The 14,371-nt window shown below is 64.1% G+C and overlaps 1 protein-coding gene across 1 annotated transcript in view; it reads right to left on the bottom strand.

The window, feature by feature from the left end:
* CHLRE_05g236216v5 (uncharacterized protein) overlaps positions 1 to 13,659 on the bottom strand; it is a 16,872-nt gene extending 3,213 nt beyond the window's left edge. Inside the window, exons 1-21 of the mRNA XM_043062259.1 lie at positions 13,308 to 13,659; positions 12,844 to 13,010; positions 12,400 to 12,442; positions 11,776 to 11,922; positions 10,927 to 11,457; positions 9,384 to 9,506; positions 8,731 to 8,967; positions 8,121 to 8,458; positions 7,473 to 7,658; positions 6,953 to 7,040; positions 5,346 to 6,577; positions 5,033 to 5,114; positions 4,606 to 4,782; positions 4,143 to 4,237; positions 3,687 to 3,785; positions 3,065 to 3,159; positions 2,209 to 2,329; positions 1,552 to 1,702; positions 928 to 1,004; positions 364 to 509; positions 17 to 47 (exon numbers count right to left, since the gene is read on the bottom strand). Coding sequence (XP_042924823.1) covers positions 17 to 47; positions 364 to 509; positions 928 to 1,004; positions 1,552 to 1,702; positions 2,209 to 2,329; positions 3,065 to 3,159; positions 3,687 to 3,785; positions 4,143 to 4,237; positions 4,606 to 4,782; positions 5,033 to 5,114; positions 5,346 to 6,577; positions 6,953 to 7,040; positions 7,473 to 7,658; positions 8,121 to 8,458; positions 8,731 to 8,967; positions 9,384 to 9,506; positions 10,927 to 11,457; positions 11,776 to 11,922; positions 12,400 to 12,442; positions 12,844 to 13,010; positions 13,308 to 13,487 — 4,346 coding nt within the window. The 5' untranslated portion in view covers positions 13,488 to 13,659. The remainder of the gene's footprint in view (positions 1 to 16; positions 48 to 363; positions 510 to 927; positions 1,005 to 1,551; positions 1,703 to 2,208; positions 2,330 to 3,064; positions 3,160 to 3,686; positions 3,786 to 4,142; positions 4,238 to 4,605; positions 4,783 to 5,032; positions 5,115 to 5,345; positions 6,578 to 6,952; positions 7,041 to 7,472; positions 7,659 to 8,120; positions 8,459 to 8,730; positions 8,968 to 9,383; positions 9,507 to 10,926; positions 11,458 to 11,775; positions 11,923 to 12,399; positions 12,443 to 12,843; positions 13,011 to 13,307) is intronic.
* Between the last annotated feature and the right edge of the window lie 712 nt (positions 13,660 to 14,371).

The raw sequence follows: 14,371 nt of genomic DNA, 5'->3' as shown, positions 1-14,371 counted from the left end.
CGCAGCGGCGGTCAGCAGGGCACTGGTGACACTGCGCGCCGAGCCGTCTGCGGGGAGGGAGGGAGGGAGAGGAGGGGAGAGGAGAGGAGGGGAGGGGAGGGGAGAGGAGGGTTGTCAATACCAGCCCAACTAAAGGGGATGGGGTGGCAGTTCATTCAGGAGGGCAGTGGAGAGGAGAAGAGGGGGTGGGGTGGTTGTAGATACCAGGCTGGCCGGTTGCAAACCAAACCAAGCTAAACTAGCGGAGGTGTTGTTCGGAAGGAGGAATGCATGAAGAACGACGGCGGGTGGTGCGAACGCATCTTCCCACGCACCCGCCCTGCAACCCCGCACCCAATTCTGCAGTCCACCTCCGCAACCCACCCTGCAGTCCTCCGCCGCCGCCGCCGCCGCCTGCCGCCGCCGCTCCTCCGCTGCCCGCCGACACGCTGATGAGGCGCACGTGGCTGAAGGCCTGCTCCCAGTGGATGATGGTCTGAAGGCGGGTGGCCACCTTGCTGAAGGTGGGCCTGTGTGTGGTTTGTTTTGGGGGTGGGGATAGTCGTTCAACGGAGTGATTCACCCAGAAGCGCGAAGGTGGGGATGGACTACATTCATGGTTAGCTAAGGAAAGGGTAGCCATTCATGCAACCGGAGGTACAGAGGTACATTCACCTGGAAGTGCAGTTAATGGGAATCGCTGGGTGGGGGGTAGCCGTTCCTGGAGAACGGATTGATCAAATCACAATCATGGGGGCGGGGGGCAGAAGCCCGGCCCCCTCCTCCTTCCTCCTCCTTCCCTCCTCCTTCCCTCCTCCTTCCTCCTTCCCTCCTCCTTCCCTCCTCCTTCCCTCCCTCCCTTTCCCTCCTCCCCCCCTTCTCCTTCCCTCCTCCTTCCCTCTTCTTTCCCTCCCACGCCCTGACTCCTCCTCTCTCGCGCCCGCGCACCTGTCCTCGGGCCTCTGCGCCCAGCACTCGCTCATGAGCTGCTTGTAGGCGGACAGGCTGCCGCTCTGCCGAGACACCTGAAGGCGAACATATTACCGTATATTCATGATTAGCTACACGAGGCCGTGGGAGGGCGTACGCCGCTTCCCATGGTGCCAGCTCGTGGCAATGGGCTCGCGTGACTACCCACCCACCCACCCACCACCCCTCATGGCGCCCCCCCCCCCGGGCCTCCCCCCGTCGTCATGGGACCTACTCCTTGGGCTCGGGCGTACCCCCTCTCCCACCGCCCCACCACCCCACCTGCGGCAGCTCTGCATTCCCCGGCCTTTCCCCCCGCGCCGACACACACACACACACACACACACACACACACACACAAACACACACACACACGCACACACACACACATACACACACATACACACAGCCCCCCCACCATCCCATGGATGGCTATCCCCCCCCACACACACACACACACACAACACACACACACACACAGCCGCCCACCCCACCCCCCACCCCCACAATGTGGTAACGACTTCGTCCCCAGTCTTCAGTGCATCCTGTACCGCTTTTCCAAACATCCCTGCAACCCCCACACACAAACACACACGCCCACACCTGCGGCAGCTCTGCGTCCGGCGGCAGGTCGGGCCGGAACAGCGGCTGCCCCTCCGCCGCGTGCATGGAGTGCAGCAGGATCACCTGCAGCCCCTCCAGCCCCTCGTACGGCACCATCCACGTCAGCAGCTCGAACATGATGATGGCGAAACTGCGCGCGTGCACGGCGGGGCAGGGGAATACACACACGCGTTTGTGTGTGATTGTGTGCTTAAGGTATGTAAACTGGAGGGTGGTTCCAGGCGGCCTGACTGCCGCAGCCAGGCGAAGGGGTGGAGTTTGATGGGGTTTGGTCGCATGGGCCGTCAGAAAACCAATTATCTGTGTTCATGGTACCGTATTTGTTTTGGTGTTGGCTGGCAGGTGGGAGAGGGCTGTCAGGGGTCGAGACGGACCCTGGCCGGACTCGAACACTCCTCACGCCCCTACCTTCCATGCTTCTTTCGTGCATAAACCCCCGAACCCCCATCCCCTTGTATCCTCCCCCCGCCCCACACACACTTCATCCTGGTCATCTAACAACTCCGTTCTCCACATGAAAGGCTACCCCATCCCACCCCTTTTTCCCATACCACCCCCCACCCCACGCCCACTCCACCCCTAAGCCCCCGCCCCGCACCCACCTCACGCCCACCCCGCACCCGCCCCACCCCGCACCTGTACACGTCCCCCGCCTGGCTGCTCTTCTGCGCCAGGATGACCTCCGGTGCCAGCCAGCGTGGGTTGGTCATGCGCGCCTCCTGCTGCTCAGCACTGTCCTTCTCGGCGTCAGGGCCGGCTGCAGGGGAGAGGGGTGAAGTTGGGGAGGTGAGGAAGGGAGGGAGGGGTTGTGGATACCAGCCCAAACGAACCAAACCAAGCTAAACTAGCGGGGCATGGTGGGGTTTGTAAATACCAGCTAAAACTAAACCAAAACCAATTAAAACGAGCGGAGCACAGGGGGTAGTTTATTCCAAGGAAGAGGAAGATGCGGTAGTTGCAAGCCACAACACGTATGGGAGGGGGGAGGGGCATGGTGGTGGGCATGGGAGTGCAGAATGAAAAGCAGAAGCAGCGATTGAAAGCGTGAGGGCGGAGTTGTGTGTTGTCTATGCACGAGCCACAAGTGGGGCTATTACTGTGCTGCGATGCTGTGTGGCCGTGCAGATGCAGAAACAGGAGCAAGGTGTGTGGGATGGCGGCGGTGCAGCAGCGGCAGCGGCAGCGGCAGCGGCAGAAGCAAGCGTGCGTGCACGCACGAGAAGCAACTTGCACGAGTGTGGGCGGGGCAACAAAGTTGCCCGTGCACCGCAGTACCGCGGTGCAGTACATATATCCTTTTCGCCAATCGCCATGTTATGTATTATGAAAGTACTGCCTGTGAGTGCCTATGAGTGTGAGCGCGGCTGCTCTGCACTGACATGACTACTAATTTTTCGAGCTCGAGGGCAGTTTGGACTTTTGGCTATCGCCATATTCAACAGTTTGCCTGAATAAAAGTACTGCCAGCACATAGATCGTTCGTTCGCCTCACCCAGCAGCTGCGCGAAGCCGAAGTCGCCGACCTTGGCGTGGCCGTCCTGCGCCACGAACACGTTGGGCGAGCGCAGGTCGCCGTGCACGTAGTTCCTGAGGTGTGTGTGTATGGGGAGGGGGAGGGAGCAGGGGCGTTGGGTGGTCGCGGCCTTATGACAGCATCATCAGAACATTGCGAATAGGTGCGCGCCAACGCCGCGCCCACACCCGGCCAGCTTCCGCCATTCTCGCGTGTGGAGAGGCCCCCAGCCCCACCCTTTCAGCCAACCATGATGAGAGCCCAGCAACCCGCTGGCCTGACGACCCCTTTCCCCCCCTCCCCCGGGGGGACAGACTCGTTGGGCTCGGGCATACAACCGCCCCTTGTCATGCGTTTTCGTGTCTCTTATTGGGAATGGTGAAACCCACCTACCCTCACTCCGTTTTCCATGAACGGCTGGCTACCCTCTCCCCCCCTCCCCTCCTCACCCCCCCCCGCCCCACCTTCCCCCTCCCCCTCCCCCCCCCTTAGTTTGGGCTGGTATTTACAACCCCCTCCCCACCTTCCCCCTTCCCCCCCCTTTTCCCCCCTCCCCTCCCCCTCTCCCTCCCCACCTTCCTCCCCTCCCTTCCCTCCGCACCTGTCGTGCAGGAAGGCCATGCCCGCCGCCACGTCATGCAGCATCACCAGCCGCCCCAGCCACTGCAGCTGACGCAGCGCGCCCGACTCACCCTCGTCCCTGGGGGGTTGGGGGGGGGGTTACATCGTGGGGTTGCATTCATGATCAGTTAAGGAACTGGGGGCGGGGTGGCATCGGGGGGGGGGGCGCGGGAGGTGAGGGTTATACTCATGATTAGCTAGGGAGTGGTGTGCGAGGTTGGAAGGGCAGCATGGGGGGGGGGTGTCAACGTGCTAAGTGCTGACACCTGCTCGAGCACCTCTACGCACGCCAACAGTATCGCATTGGTGACACACACACCTCCATTACAGAAACGCCTGTACCAACCCCTCCCCGCTCTGTCTCCTTCCCGCCATGCCTCCTCCCCGCCCTGCCTCCTGTTCCGCTGCTCCCCTGCCCCCCCCCTTCTTCGCGCACCTGGCCTTCTCAATGATCCCGAACAGGCTGCCCTTGGGGTAGTACTCGGTCACGATGCGGGGCGGCTCCAGGCACACGCCGATGAAGCGGACGATCTGTGGCGGGGTGGGAGATTGTGGGGTAGGTTGTGGGGTGGGTTGTGGGTAGGTTGTCGGGTACGTGGTTGCAAGGTTGAAACACTGGGAACAGGATGCAAGCAGGGGAATGTGAGGTGGGGGCTAAGTAGGCAGTGGGGTAAGGGGTTGGGTTTGGGGTTGGTGGGGTTAGAGGGGTTGGTGGGGTTGGGGTCGAACGGGATGCGTGGGGAGCACACGTCAGCATGTGGGTGTCAAGGCACGTTGCCCCCGCGTCACGCGTTCCGCCGAGCCCCTACCGAGCTGGTGCACACTCTCCCTTGGGTTTAGGCTATCCCCCTCCCCTCCCCTCGCTTTCCCCCGCCTCCTGTCTCCCGCCGCCTACTCACGTTGGGGTGCTGACTCAGATCAATGAGGCACGTGACCTCCTTCATCACCGCCGCCATCTCGCTGCTGATCACGGGGCCGCCGCCGCCGCCGCCGCCGGGGCGCCGGCCGCTCAGCTCGCGGGCAATGGTGGCGATGCGCGCAAAGGAGGCGGACTTGGGGTGCATCTCCTTGATGGCCTGTGGGGGTTGGATTGAGGTCGGTTGGGGTGGTTGGCACGGGTGGTTGGGGTTGGTTGAGTCTCGGTTAAGCACTGGCCAGTGTGACTTGGTCGGTGCGACTAGTCACTGTGGTTGGGGTGGGTGGGGGCTGGATGGAACTGCGTTTCGTTGAGGTAAGTTTGGGGGTTGATATAGTATGCACACACACACGCACGCACCCACACACACACACACACACACACACACACACCTACGCCCGCACACCCACCACGTTGATGTGGTGCCACTTGCCGCGCCACACGCGGCCCTCAGCGCCGTTGCCGATCTCCTCAATCAGCTTCATGTCGGTGCTGCGGTGTGAGGGGGGAAGGCAGGGTGGTGGGGCAGGACGGGCGCGTGGGCGGGGTTAGGCACTTGTATTCTTTTAGGCGGTCGCAGTCCGCACAGCGTCCGTTTAGCAGCTAAGCAGAAGCGAGGGGAGGTAAGCAGGACAGGGGGGGGAGCAGGCGCCAGGACAGCGCAAGGCGAGTTTGGGGACACAATACAAAAACACACACACTCTTTCTCCCTCAAACACTCACTCCTTGAGGAACTGGTTACGCAGCGCCAGCATTGTGTCCGCCTCACTGCGAGCGCCGTGGTTGCCGTTGGGGCCGTTGGGGCCACTGCTGCCGCCGTCGCCGCCGCCGCCCGGGCCCCACATCGCGCTTGGGCCGCTCCCCACACCCCCAGCCGCCGCCTCCTCCTCCTCCCGAACCGAGTCAAGGCTGCGTACGGCACCACCGCCACTGACGCCGCCGCCCGCCATGCCGCCAATGAAGGAGCCGCCACCCAGGAAGGACCCGCCGCCCATCATCATGTTCGGCACGAACCCTGGCATGCCCGCGTAACCCCCCGTGTAACCCCCGGGGTAGTTCCCCAGCGGCGACACCAGAGCCCACATGGGCGCGCCGCCACCACTGGACGGCGCCAACGGCACCACCAGTGGCGGCGGCATGCCGCCGCCGCCGCCGCCGCCGCCACCCGGCAGCATCATGAAGTTACTCGACACCATCCCGCTGAAGAGCGGGCCGCCGCCGCCGGGGCCGCCGCTGCCGCCGCCGCCGCCGCCGCTGCTGCCACTGCCGCCGGCGGCGGCTAGATAGGCGGCGTTGGCGGCGGTGGTCCGTGCGAACAGCTCCGCATGCATTGCCTGTTCTAGCGCGCGCTGTGTGGCGGTGGAAAGCGGGCCGCTCAGGCCGCCCGGGCCGCCACCGCCGCCGGCGGCGCCGCCAGTGGCTAGCTGCGCCGCCACAGCCGCCTGCATCTGCGCCGCCTGTACCGCACTGATGGCGGTGGGAAGCCCGCCGCCGCCGCCGCCACCGCCGCCACCGCCGCCGCTCTGCTCCCCGCCCTGGGGCGTCGTTGCCGTTGCCGATGAAGCGGCCGCCACCGCCGCCTCGCCACCTGCCTGCTTCTGCTCGGCTTCCGCGGCGCCGCCGGAGGCGGCGCCGCCAACGGTGGCTGCCCGCTCCACTTGCTGCTGCTGCTGCTGCTGCTGCTGCCCGTGGCTTGCAGTGATGGCGGCGGCGGCGGAGGCGGCGGAGGCGGCGGAGGCGGCGGAGGCGGCGGCGCTTCGGTGCATGGTGGCGAACAGCTGTGATGCCGCCAGCTGTAGGTGCAGTGGCAGGTCGAAGGGGGAGCCGCCGCCGGCGCCGTAGGCGGCGGTGGTGGCGGAGAGCGGGCTGAGCGCGGCGGCGGTGGAGGAGAGGGAGGCGGCCAGAGAGCCGGAGGCGGAGGAGGCGGGGTTCACCAGCGGCGCGAAGGCGGCGCCCTGAGGTGTGGGGGGGATGGGCGGGGGTTACATACTTACATTCATGATTATTGTTCCGGGAGAGGGGTGTTGCAAAGATGGTTAGGAAAGCGGCACAGGGGGAAGGTGGGGTTATGGAAGGAGGCCGCGTGGTTGCGCCAGGCAGGGCGGGGAAGGGGCGGTGCTCCCAGGATGCCCCCCCCCCTTTCAGCATGGAAGTGGCACTCCACACCTGTCGCCCCGCACAGTGTCAAATGTCCAACCCAGGTCACTTGGCACGCGTCGCAGGCACCCGCCCATCCAGTCCCCACCCCGCCCCACCCCACCGGACCCCCATCCACCGCCTTAGCCGCCTCCGCCGCCGCCTGCCCGGCGCCTGCCTTCCCTCTGCCTCACCTGTCTCATGGCCCTGGACCTCAGGTCCAGCACGTCCCACACCTTGACGCCGCCCGTCTCACTGCCCGTGGCCAACCGCGTGCCACACCTGCGGGGAGCGGGAGAGGTGGAGGGGCCGGAGAGGGACGTACATTGATGATTACTTAGGAAATGAAGGCGTAGCCAGGAACAGTAGAATAGCAGGCGCGTTGTTGCGGGGCGGTTGTTAGAGGGCGGTGAATGCAGGGCAGAGAGGGGGATGGGGGTCGCCACGGTCACACTTCCGCTGTGGACCACCCCGCCGCAGACCAGGTCAAGGTGGTCCCCCTCCGCTAGTTTTAGCTTGGTATGGTGCAGTTTGGGCTGGCACCTACAAACCCGCCCCCCCCCCCCCCCAGCCCACCCCTCACCCAGCCCACCCTTCACCCAGCCCCCACCCAGCCCCCACCCCCCCACCCCACACACACACACACACAACCCACACACACACACACGCACACACACACAACCCCCTTCCCACCCCACACACACCCGCCCCCACCTGTCCATGGCGCTCATGCGGGTGCGGTGCGCGCGCAGGCTGCCGTGCCTCAGCGCCCAGGCGGGCGGGCGGGCGGCGGGCAGCGGCAGCAGGTGCATGCGGGGGGTGGGCAGCGGCCACACGTGCAGCAGGCCGTCGCGGTGGCCAGACACCAGCATGCCCAGCTCGGGAAGCACGGCCAGGCCCCTGGTGGGAGGGAGGGGGAGGAGGAGGAGGAGGTGGGGCGTGGGGCGGGGCTCCATGCATGATCAATTAAATTTGAGATGATGTTGACAGGCCTTTGCAGCAGGGCAGCCTTGGCGTTACGCGTTACGGGGCGGGGTGGGGTTACATTTAGGAAGTGGTAGGCGATGGGAGAGAGGAGGACGCGGGGCGGGGGAGGGCGGATGCGGTTTGCAAGATTCAAATACAAGCATGGACAGGTGGGAGGCTGGGCTTGGCGGGGCTCTGTGATAAGTTTGGCGGCCTCAATGCCTACCTCTCTCTTGCGGCTCCCTCCGGTTTGACGGTCTCTACCTCAACCCAAGGCCCGCACCGCCACATCCCCGGCCCCCTACCCCCACCCATCCACTTTTTCGTTGGGCCCGGGCATAAAAGCCCCACATCCATACACACATACACATACACACACGCTTGCGCCCCCCTCACCTGACGGCGCTGACGGAGCCCACCCCCGGCTCCCCCAACACACACATGGGCCGCAGTTTGCCGCCGCCCGCCTCCCACAGCACCAGCTGCCCGCTCGAGTGACCCGTCAGCAACCGCCAACCGCTGACCGCCGCGCCGTAACCGCCGTAACCGCCGCCCAGCGACGACCACGGGCGGCCGCCGCCGCCGGCCGCTGCCGCGGCGGCGATGGAGGGTGCGGCGGCGAAGGAGCTGCGGGCGGCGGTAGCGGCGGCGCCGCCGGCGCTGCGGAAGCTGGAGGCAGGTGGGTCTGGGGCCCATGGGATGTCGGAGATGGAGGTGACGGCGCCAAAGTGGGACTGCGAGGAAACAGGAGGAGGACCGGGGCTGGGCATGAGGGCGGCTGGAGGGGCGGGGGAGGAGTGACCGTGTTGGCGTGTGCGGCACAGCAGCTCAGCTTGTCGCGGCCCGCTGGACATTCGCTCGGCGCCCGCACTCCCATTCCCCACATGCCTTCACGAACATGCCCCCATGTGCACACTCCCAAGATCCTGAACATGCCCTTATACGCAGACAAGCAAGCACCCTTTGCCAACATTACATCAAATCGAGCAACACAAACAAAACTCACCGAGCAATCGTACACGTCTGCGACGGCGTACTGCTCCCCATCAATCAGCATCAGCCACCCGTCCTCATCCGCCGCAGCCGCAACAGGCGGCGGCGGCGGCTGGAAACCCCAGCCACCCACACCGCCAAAGCCGCCGCCACCGCCGCCGCCGCCGCCACCGCCGCCGCCGCTCTGGGCCCAGACGCACGTGACGGCGGACATGGCGTGTGCGGCGCCTCGAGCCGTGACCACGCGCACCTGTGCGGGTATGGAGCAGGGGGCTTACTCTGGACCAATCCCAAAGGAAACAGTCAGCACTGCAAGCGCTGCAAGGAGAAGCTACACGAATCAGGGGTCGGGGAGGATGCGGCCGACACCGCGAGTCAGAGCGCCCCGCTGCATGGGCAGGGTGGGGTGCCGTGCATCACCACTACCACCGCCACCACGCGCACCCCCGCTTTCTGCTGCCACGTATCGCCGCCACCGCATCCAAACACCATTGCCTTCAGCCCCCTCTTCAGCACCCAACACCCAGCACCCACACCCAGCACCCAACACATGCAGCCACCCCCCAATACAAGCACCCAACACGCCCACCAGCCCTCTGCTAGTTTGGCTGGATCAAATGTTGTTTGGGCTGGCATTTACGCCCCCCCCCCCGCCCCGCCGCGCACCATGAGCGATGGCTCCCGCTGCAGGCACACCACCCGCCCCGCCGCGTCGCCCATCCACAGAGCCCCCGGCGCCGCGTGTGCGCAGGTGATGGCGGCGTGTGTGCAGGCGTGAGGCTCCGTGCGCTGGAGTGGGGGAGGAAAGAGGAGAAGAGAGAGAAAAAGGTGGAGGAGGGGGGTTATGTCTGAGCCCAACGAAACGGGTGCTAGCTCAGGTCTCTCTGAAGCGCCTCGAATCTCTACATTCGTACCCTTACGCCAGTCCCCCGCCCCCATCCCCACCCCCGCGAGTTACTCCTACACCGCTAGCTTGGCTCGGTTTGCTTTAGTTTGGGCTGGTACTTACAACCCCCGACCTCACCCAAGGTATCCCCACCCCGGCCCCCACCCTGGCCCCCAGCCCCCTTCATTCCTGCCCCAGGCCTCCAAACCCCTTCCATCCCTTACACTCAGCTTGGGCTGTATAACACAAGCACACACACACGCACACGTACCCACCCACCCACCCACACACAAACACACACACAGCATCACGCTCGTATCCTATTTATTCAGCCCGCATCACAGGGCGAGGACCTCGTCCGGAGCCGCGATGCAATCATGACATGCCAGCAATTGCGCCCGCGCGGCGTCGACTGCTGCGAGCTTCTGTGACTACATGATGACTCTCCTCATCGACGGGCTTTGTTACGAACGTGCTGTCGCGGCGGTGTACGGCGCAGCACTACTATGCGCCCGCCCCTCGCCCAGCCCGTGGACTGGTGGCCACACCTCGGCGCGCTTTTCCTTTCAGGGGAGTATATGGATGTCCCCCGGGGGGCTGGTTTCGGACAGCCGACGCGGCCACTGCGGCCGCGAGCATGCCTAGCCTCGGTGCCGCCGTGGAGTGGGGAGCGGGAGGCCAGCTCCCGCCAGCCCACGGCGCCACACACTCACACACACTAGCCCACATCCAGCAGTTCCGGGGGTTCGCTGCTTTCTAGTGCTCCGCAACCGACGCCCGCCAGCATGACCCCATGCAGCCGATGACTCCTTATAAGTTTCTCGACGACCACCGCCTCGCTCTCTTTTCCAGCAATCATTAGCGGGCCGGGACTGGGATGCGTGTCCTAGCTTGCTTGCTGCACGCCGCCCTTAACATCGCTGTCGCCATTTTCCCTGCTCGTGACACTTGCTCGCTGCCGCCCCTGTGCCTGCAATTCCTCTATCACCCGTAGGTGAGCTCGACTACGACCAGCGGGCGGGAATCAGGGCATTAGGCGTGCTGGGTCAACGTTGTAGCGCGCCCAGGGCGCGGCGCATACAATGCATATGGGTGCCACTCGGGGTCAGGTCGTTCGTCGATCGCCCGAGGGGGGGTTCCAGGCTTTTTGCGGGTAAGTATGACTACCGGGGTCGACGCGGCTACAAGACGCTCGGTATCGGTAGGTATCCGTAAGTAACTCCGTCGCGCCGTCTGGGCGGGCTTCGTTTTGTTGTTTTCTTTTCAACACACACACACACACGCACAACACACACACACACACACACACACGCCCACACCCACCTGGTCCTGCAGCCCCGTGAGCACCACACTGCCGTCCGTGTAGCAGCACCACAGCGCCTGAGCCGCCCAGTCCACAGCCGTTACAGTCAGCCGCGCGCCGCCGCCGCCGCCGCCACCTGCCTTGCTACCACCTGTCTTTCCGCCACCGCTGCCTCCGAAGCGGCCTGACACGGCGCCCGCCACCCCCGCCAGGCCGCCGCCGCCCGCGGAGCGGCTGAAATGCAGGGCGGTGTGGAAGCCACGCATGCCGGGCGCAAACACCTCCACCGTGCCCGCCCAGCCCCACACCTGCACCAGCAGCAGCATCGACGTCTCCCCTCCTCCTCCCCCTACCCCTCCCCCGCTGCTGGGCGCCGCTGCGAGCGCGCCGGCGGCTGTAGCAGCGTCGCCGCCGCCGGCGTCGGCAGTAGCAGGCTGCGGCTGCGGTGGCCTGGCGATGGTGGGCAGGAAGCGCACTGCGGCCACCGGGGACTTGATGTCTGTGTGTCGGAGCGTGCCGGGCTCAAAGTTCATGGCGGCTAGGGCGGTGGCCTGTCGACGGGGATTGCAGGGAGCAAGGAGGGGGGTTGTAAATACCAGCCCAAACTCAACCAGGCCAAACTCGCAGAGCACAGGCGTGGCGGTACGTGTGCGCGCCAAACGCGTAGAGCACAGACAGGCGTTAGTTGCAATCGAAGGTAGTGAGGGGTACTGGTCGTGAGGGTTTGGGCACGGCACGGATGATGGCGCTCGGTGAAGCCATACGTCGACGGCCGTCTGGTCTGCACTTCACTCCTTCATACACATACACACAAATCTACACACTTCTTTTTGTGTTGTTCTGAGCATACACACGTGACCCACACGCACCTGGTATAGCAGCAGGCTGCTGGCGCTGTCCGCCCCCGCGCCGCCTCGGCTCATGCTGCCGCCCGCCACCGCCGCCGCGGCCGCGGCAGCCGCCAGCGAGGCTGCGCCGTAGTCCAGCGCCGTTGTGATCTCGTACTTGACCCCCATCTGCAACAACCCCAAATACCGCATTGTACATACCATGCCATTCATACTAGTCAGCTTTGCAGTACGTCGAATCCGTACTTTGACTCTCCGTCCCAATCTGCAACAATACCCCTAGCCGAACGAGCGATGGCACGTGGGCATGGAGGGTCACAGGAGGTGCCCGGGGTCGCATGGCGTCCGGGCATGGCCGAGCACAAGGCACCAGGCGTGGGGCACCCACGCCAAAGTGCATTTCTCAGCCAGCAGCTGCATCCCACCCCAAAGTCCCACCCCAAAGCCAGGCATCCCCACACACGCGCGTATACTTACTTGCTCACATAGACGCAGACACGCACACACACACACACACACACACACACACACACACACACACACACACACACACACACACACACACACACACACACACACACACACACACACACACACACACACGTGCGCAAACATACACACGTACGTGCGCATACACACACGCACCAGCTTATCCTTGTATGTGCGGCGCTTAGCCCACGCCACCAGCCTGCGTGAATACACACATACACACACACACACACGACAATGGGTAGCAGGCGCGAACGCTCTCAGTCCCGGTTCCACTGTCAGCACTGCGGTCGTAGTAGCACACCCGCCAGTGCAGTCGACTGCAGCAATTGCTGCCGACCTCATGGTTGGCATTCGTGGAGGCGCACGCAATGCGGGCGCCGCGCTTCCTCAGGGGTTCACGTCACGTCACGTCAATCCCGTTCGCAGGTCGTGTCCCCTCCCCGCCCAATCCCAAACACCGCCCTGGCCTTCCTCTCCCAACAATCGATATGCTTCCAGACCCCCACCGCAGCTGCCCGCTCCTCTTTCACCCCACCCTTTCCTTTCGTCTCCCTTCCTCCTAACCCAGGCACACGCCCCATGGCGCCGCCGCCTCACCGCCGGACGCCGCTGGGCTGACCCAGCTTGCGGACTTTGTGGCTGGCGCGCTTCGTGGCCTGCAGCAGCTTGGTGGCGGCCGGCAGCAGCCGCTCCATCTGCTCGTCCTGCAGCCGCCGGCCCTCCGCGTCGCCCGTGCCCATTGAGGCGCTGTGCAGCGCGATGGACTGGCAGGAGGGGGAACAGTAGCGGGGAGAGCGGGAGTTGGAGCGGGGCTGGGGTGTGACACCAGCGTTTTGTGCACGCCTTTCAAGGATACAGGCTATTCCTGCATTCTGCATGCCCTTCTACAGCTGGTTATCAGCCCCTCGCGTCGCCCGCTGCAAAGAGCCCGCCAGTAGAGGAGTAACCGACGAAAATGCGCCCTGTTGCGTCCAACCACAGCCCTCGAGGCCACCCGAGTTTGATTGACATGCCTATATACGATGTTTAGAAGCCACGTGACTCAAGCACGGCCGCTCTACCTGCTCGAGCTGCAAGAGACATGCATCACTCGCTTCCAAAATTTCCGAGCAGTAACGCTTATTCAGCGTTGCAGAAGGAACAAGCTTCCGAAGCGCCTCCACCTCGCTCTTAGCCTTTGCCAGCGTTGCCCGCACATCCGCCTTTGGCGAAGCAACTCCGGGCTGCGAGGCCTCCGCCATGCTCATATCAATATGGACGCTATCTTATGCACATATGGAACAGCAATAACGCAAGCCCTTGTTGTTCTGCGAGCCTTTCCGAAATCGAAATGTTTAGTCCAAAAAACAGCTTGGTAGTGGCAGGCTGAAGTTGCGGGAACCCCAACGTGTCAGGGATTCGCCGCTTATGCAGTTTAGGTGGCGCGACGGGCAGATAGTCTTGAGGAGACATGGCCCTCCATTCCATGCAGGGCGGGAAGCTGAGCAGCCGGAGGGGCAGCGGCAATGGATGGCCTCATTTGCTGGTGCCATTGACGTTTGGGCCGCCTTGTTACGCCGCGTGTGGGAAATGACATGGGCGTGCATGCCAGGGCCCGGTCCCTGGACACAGCGGGGCAGCTGAGATGTGTGCACAGGACAGGGGAGTCATCAAGATGTTGCCGGCACGTGTTGCCGGCTGGTCACTGGTTTGTGAACCAGTAATTGGTCCATTTTGCGCTGTGTTTCACCCATGGTTATCCGTTATGAAATCTTTACTCATTTGAGGGTGAGGAATTGTATGGGCTGGGCGTGAGGGGGCAAGCTGCATGCATCAAGTGCGAGAGGGTTCGCGCACTTGATTGCACCCACGGTTCGTGGCTCCCACCATTGCCCGTGCCGCAGCCTGTCAATTCTTACCGTAGTCCTACATGGCTTTGCGCAACTAAGCTGAAGTGACATTTTACTAAGCGCCCGGGACCTGCACTGGGGGCACACGCACGGTGGAGCCCGTCATTCTTGGAGCTCCCCACCGCGAGCCGGACCTTTCCAACAAAGCGCAGAGCGCCGTAGCGACTTCCAAAAGTTGCTAACCCATCGGGCGACCACACAAATTAGGGCGATTGTGCCGAAGGAGAAGCAGCAAG

This window comes from Chlamydomonas reinhardtii, chromosome 5 (assembly GCF_000002595.2).
Source record: "Chlamydomonas reinhardtii strain CC-503 cw92 mt+ chromosome 5, whole genome shotgun sequence".
Lineage (NCBI taxonomy): Eukaryota > Viridiplantae > Chlorophyta > Chlorophyceae > Chlamydomonadales > Chlamydomonadaceae > Chlamydomonas > Chlamydomonas reinhardtii.
This window is presented reverse-complemented; position numbering and strand designations above follow the sequence as displayed.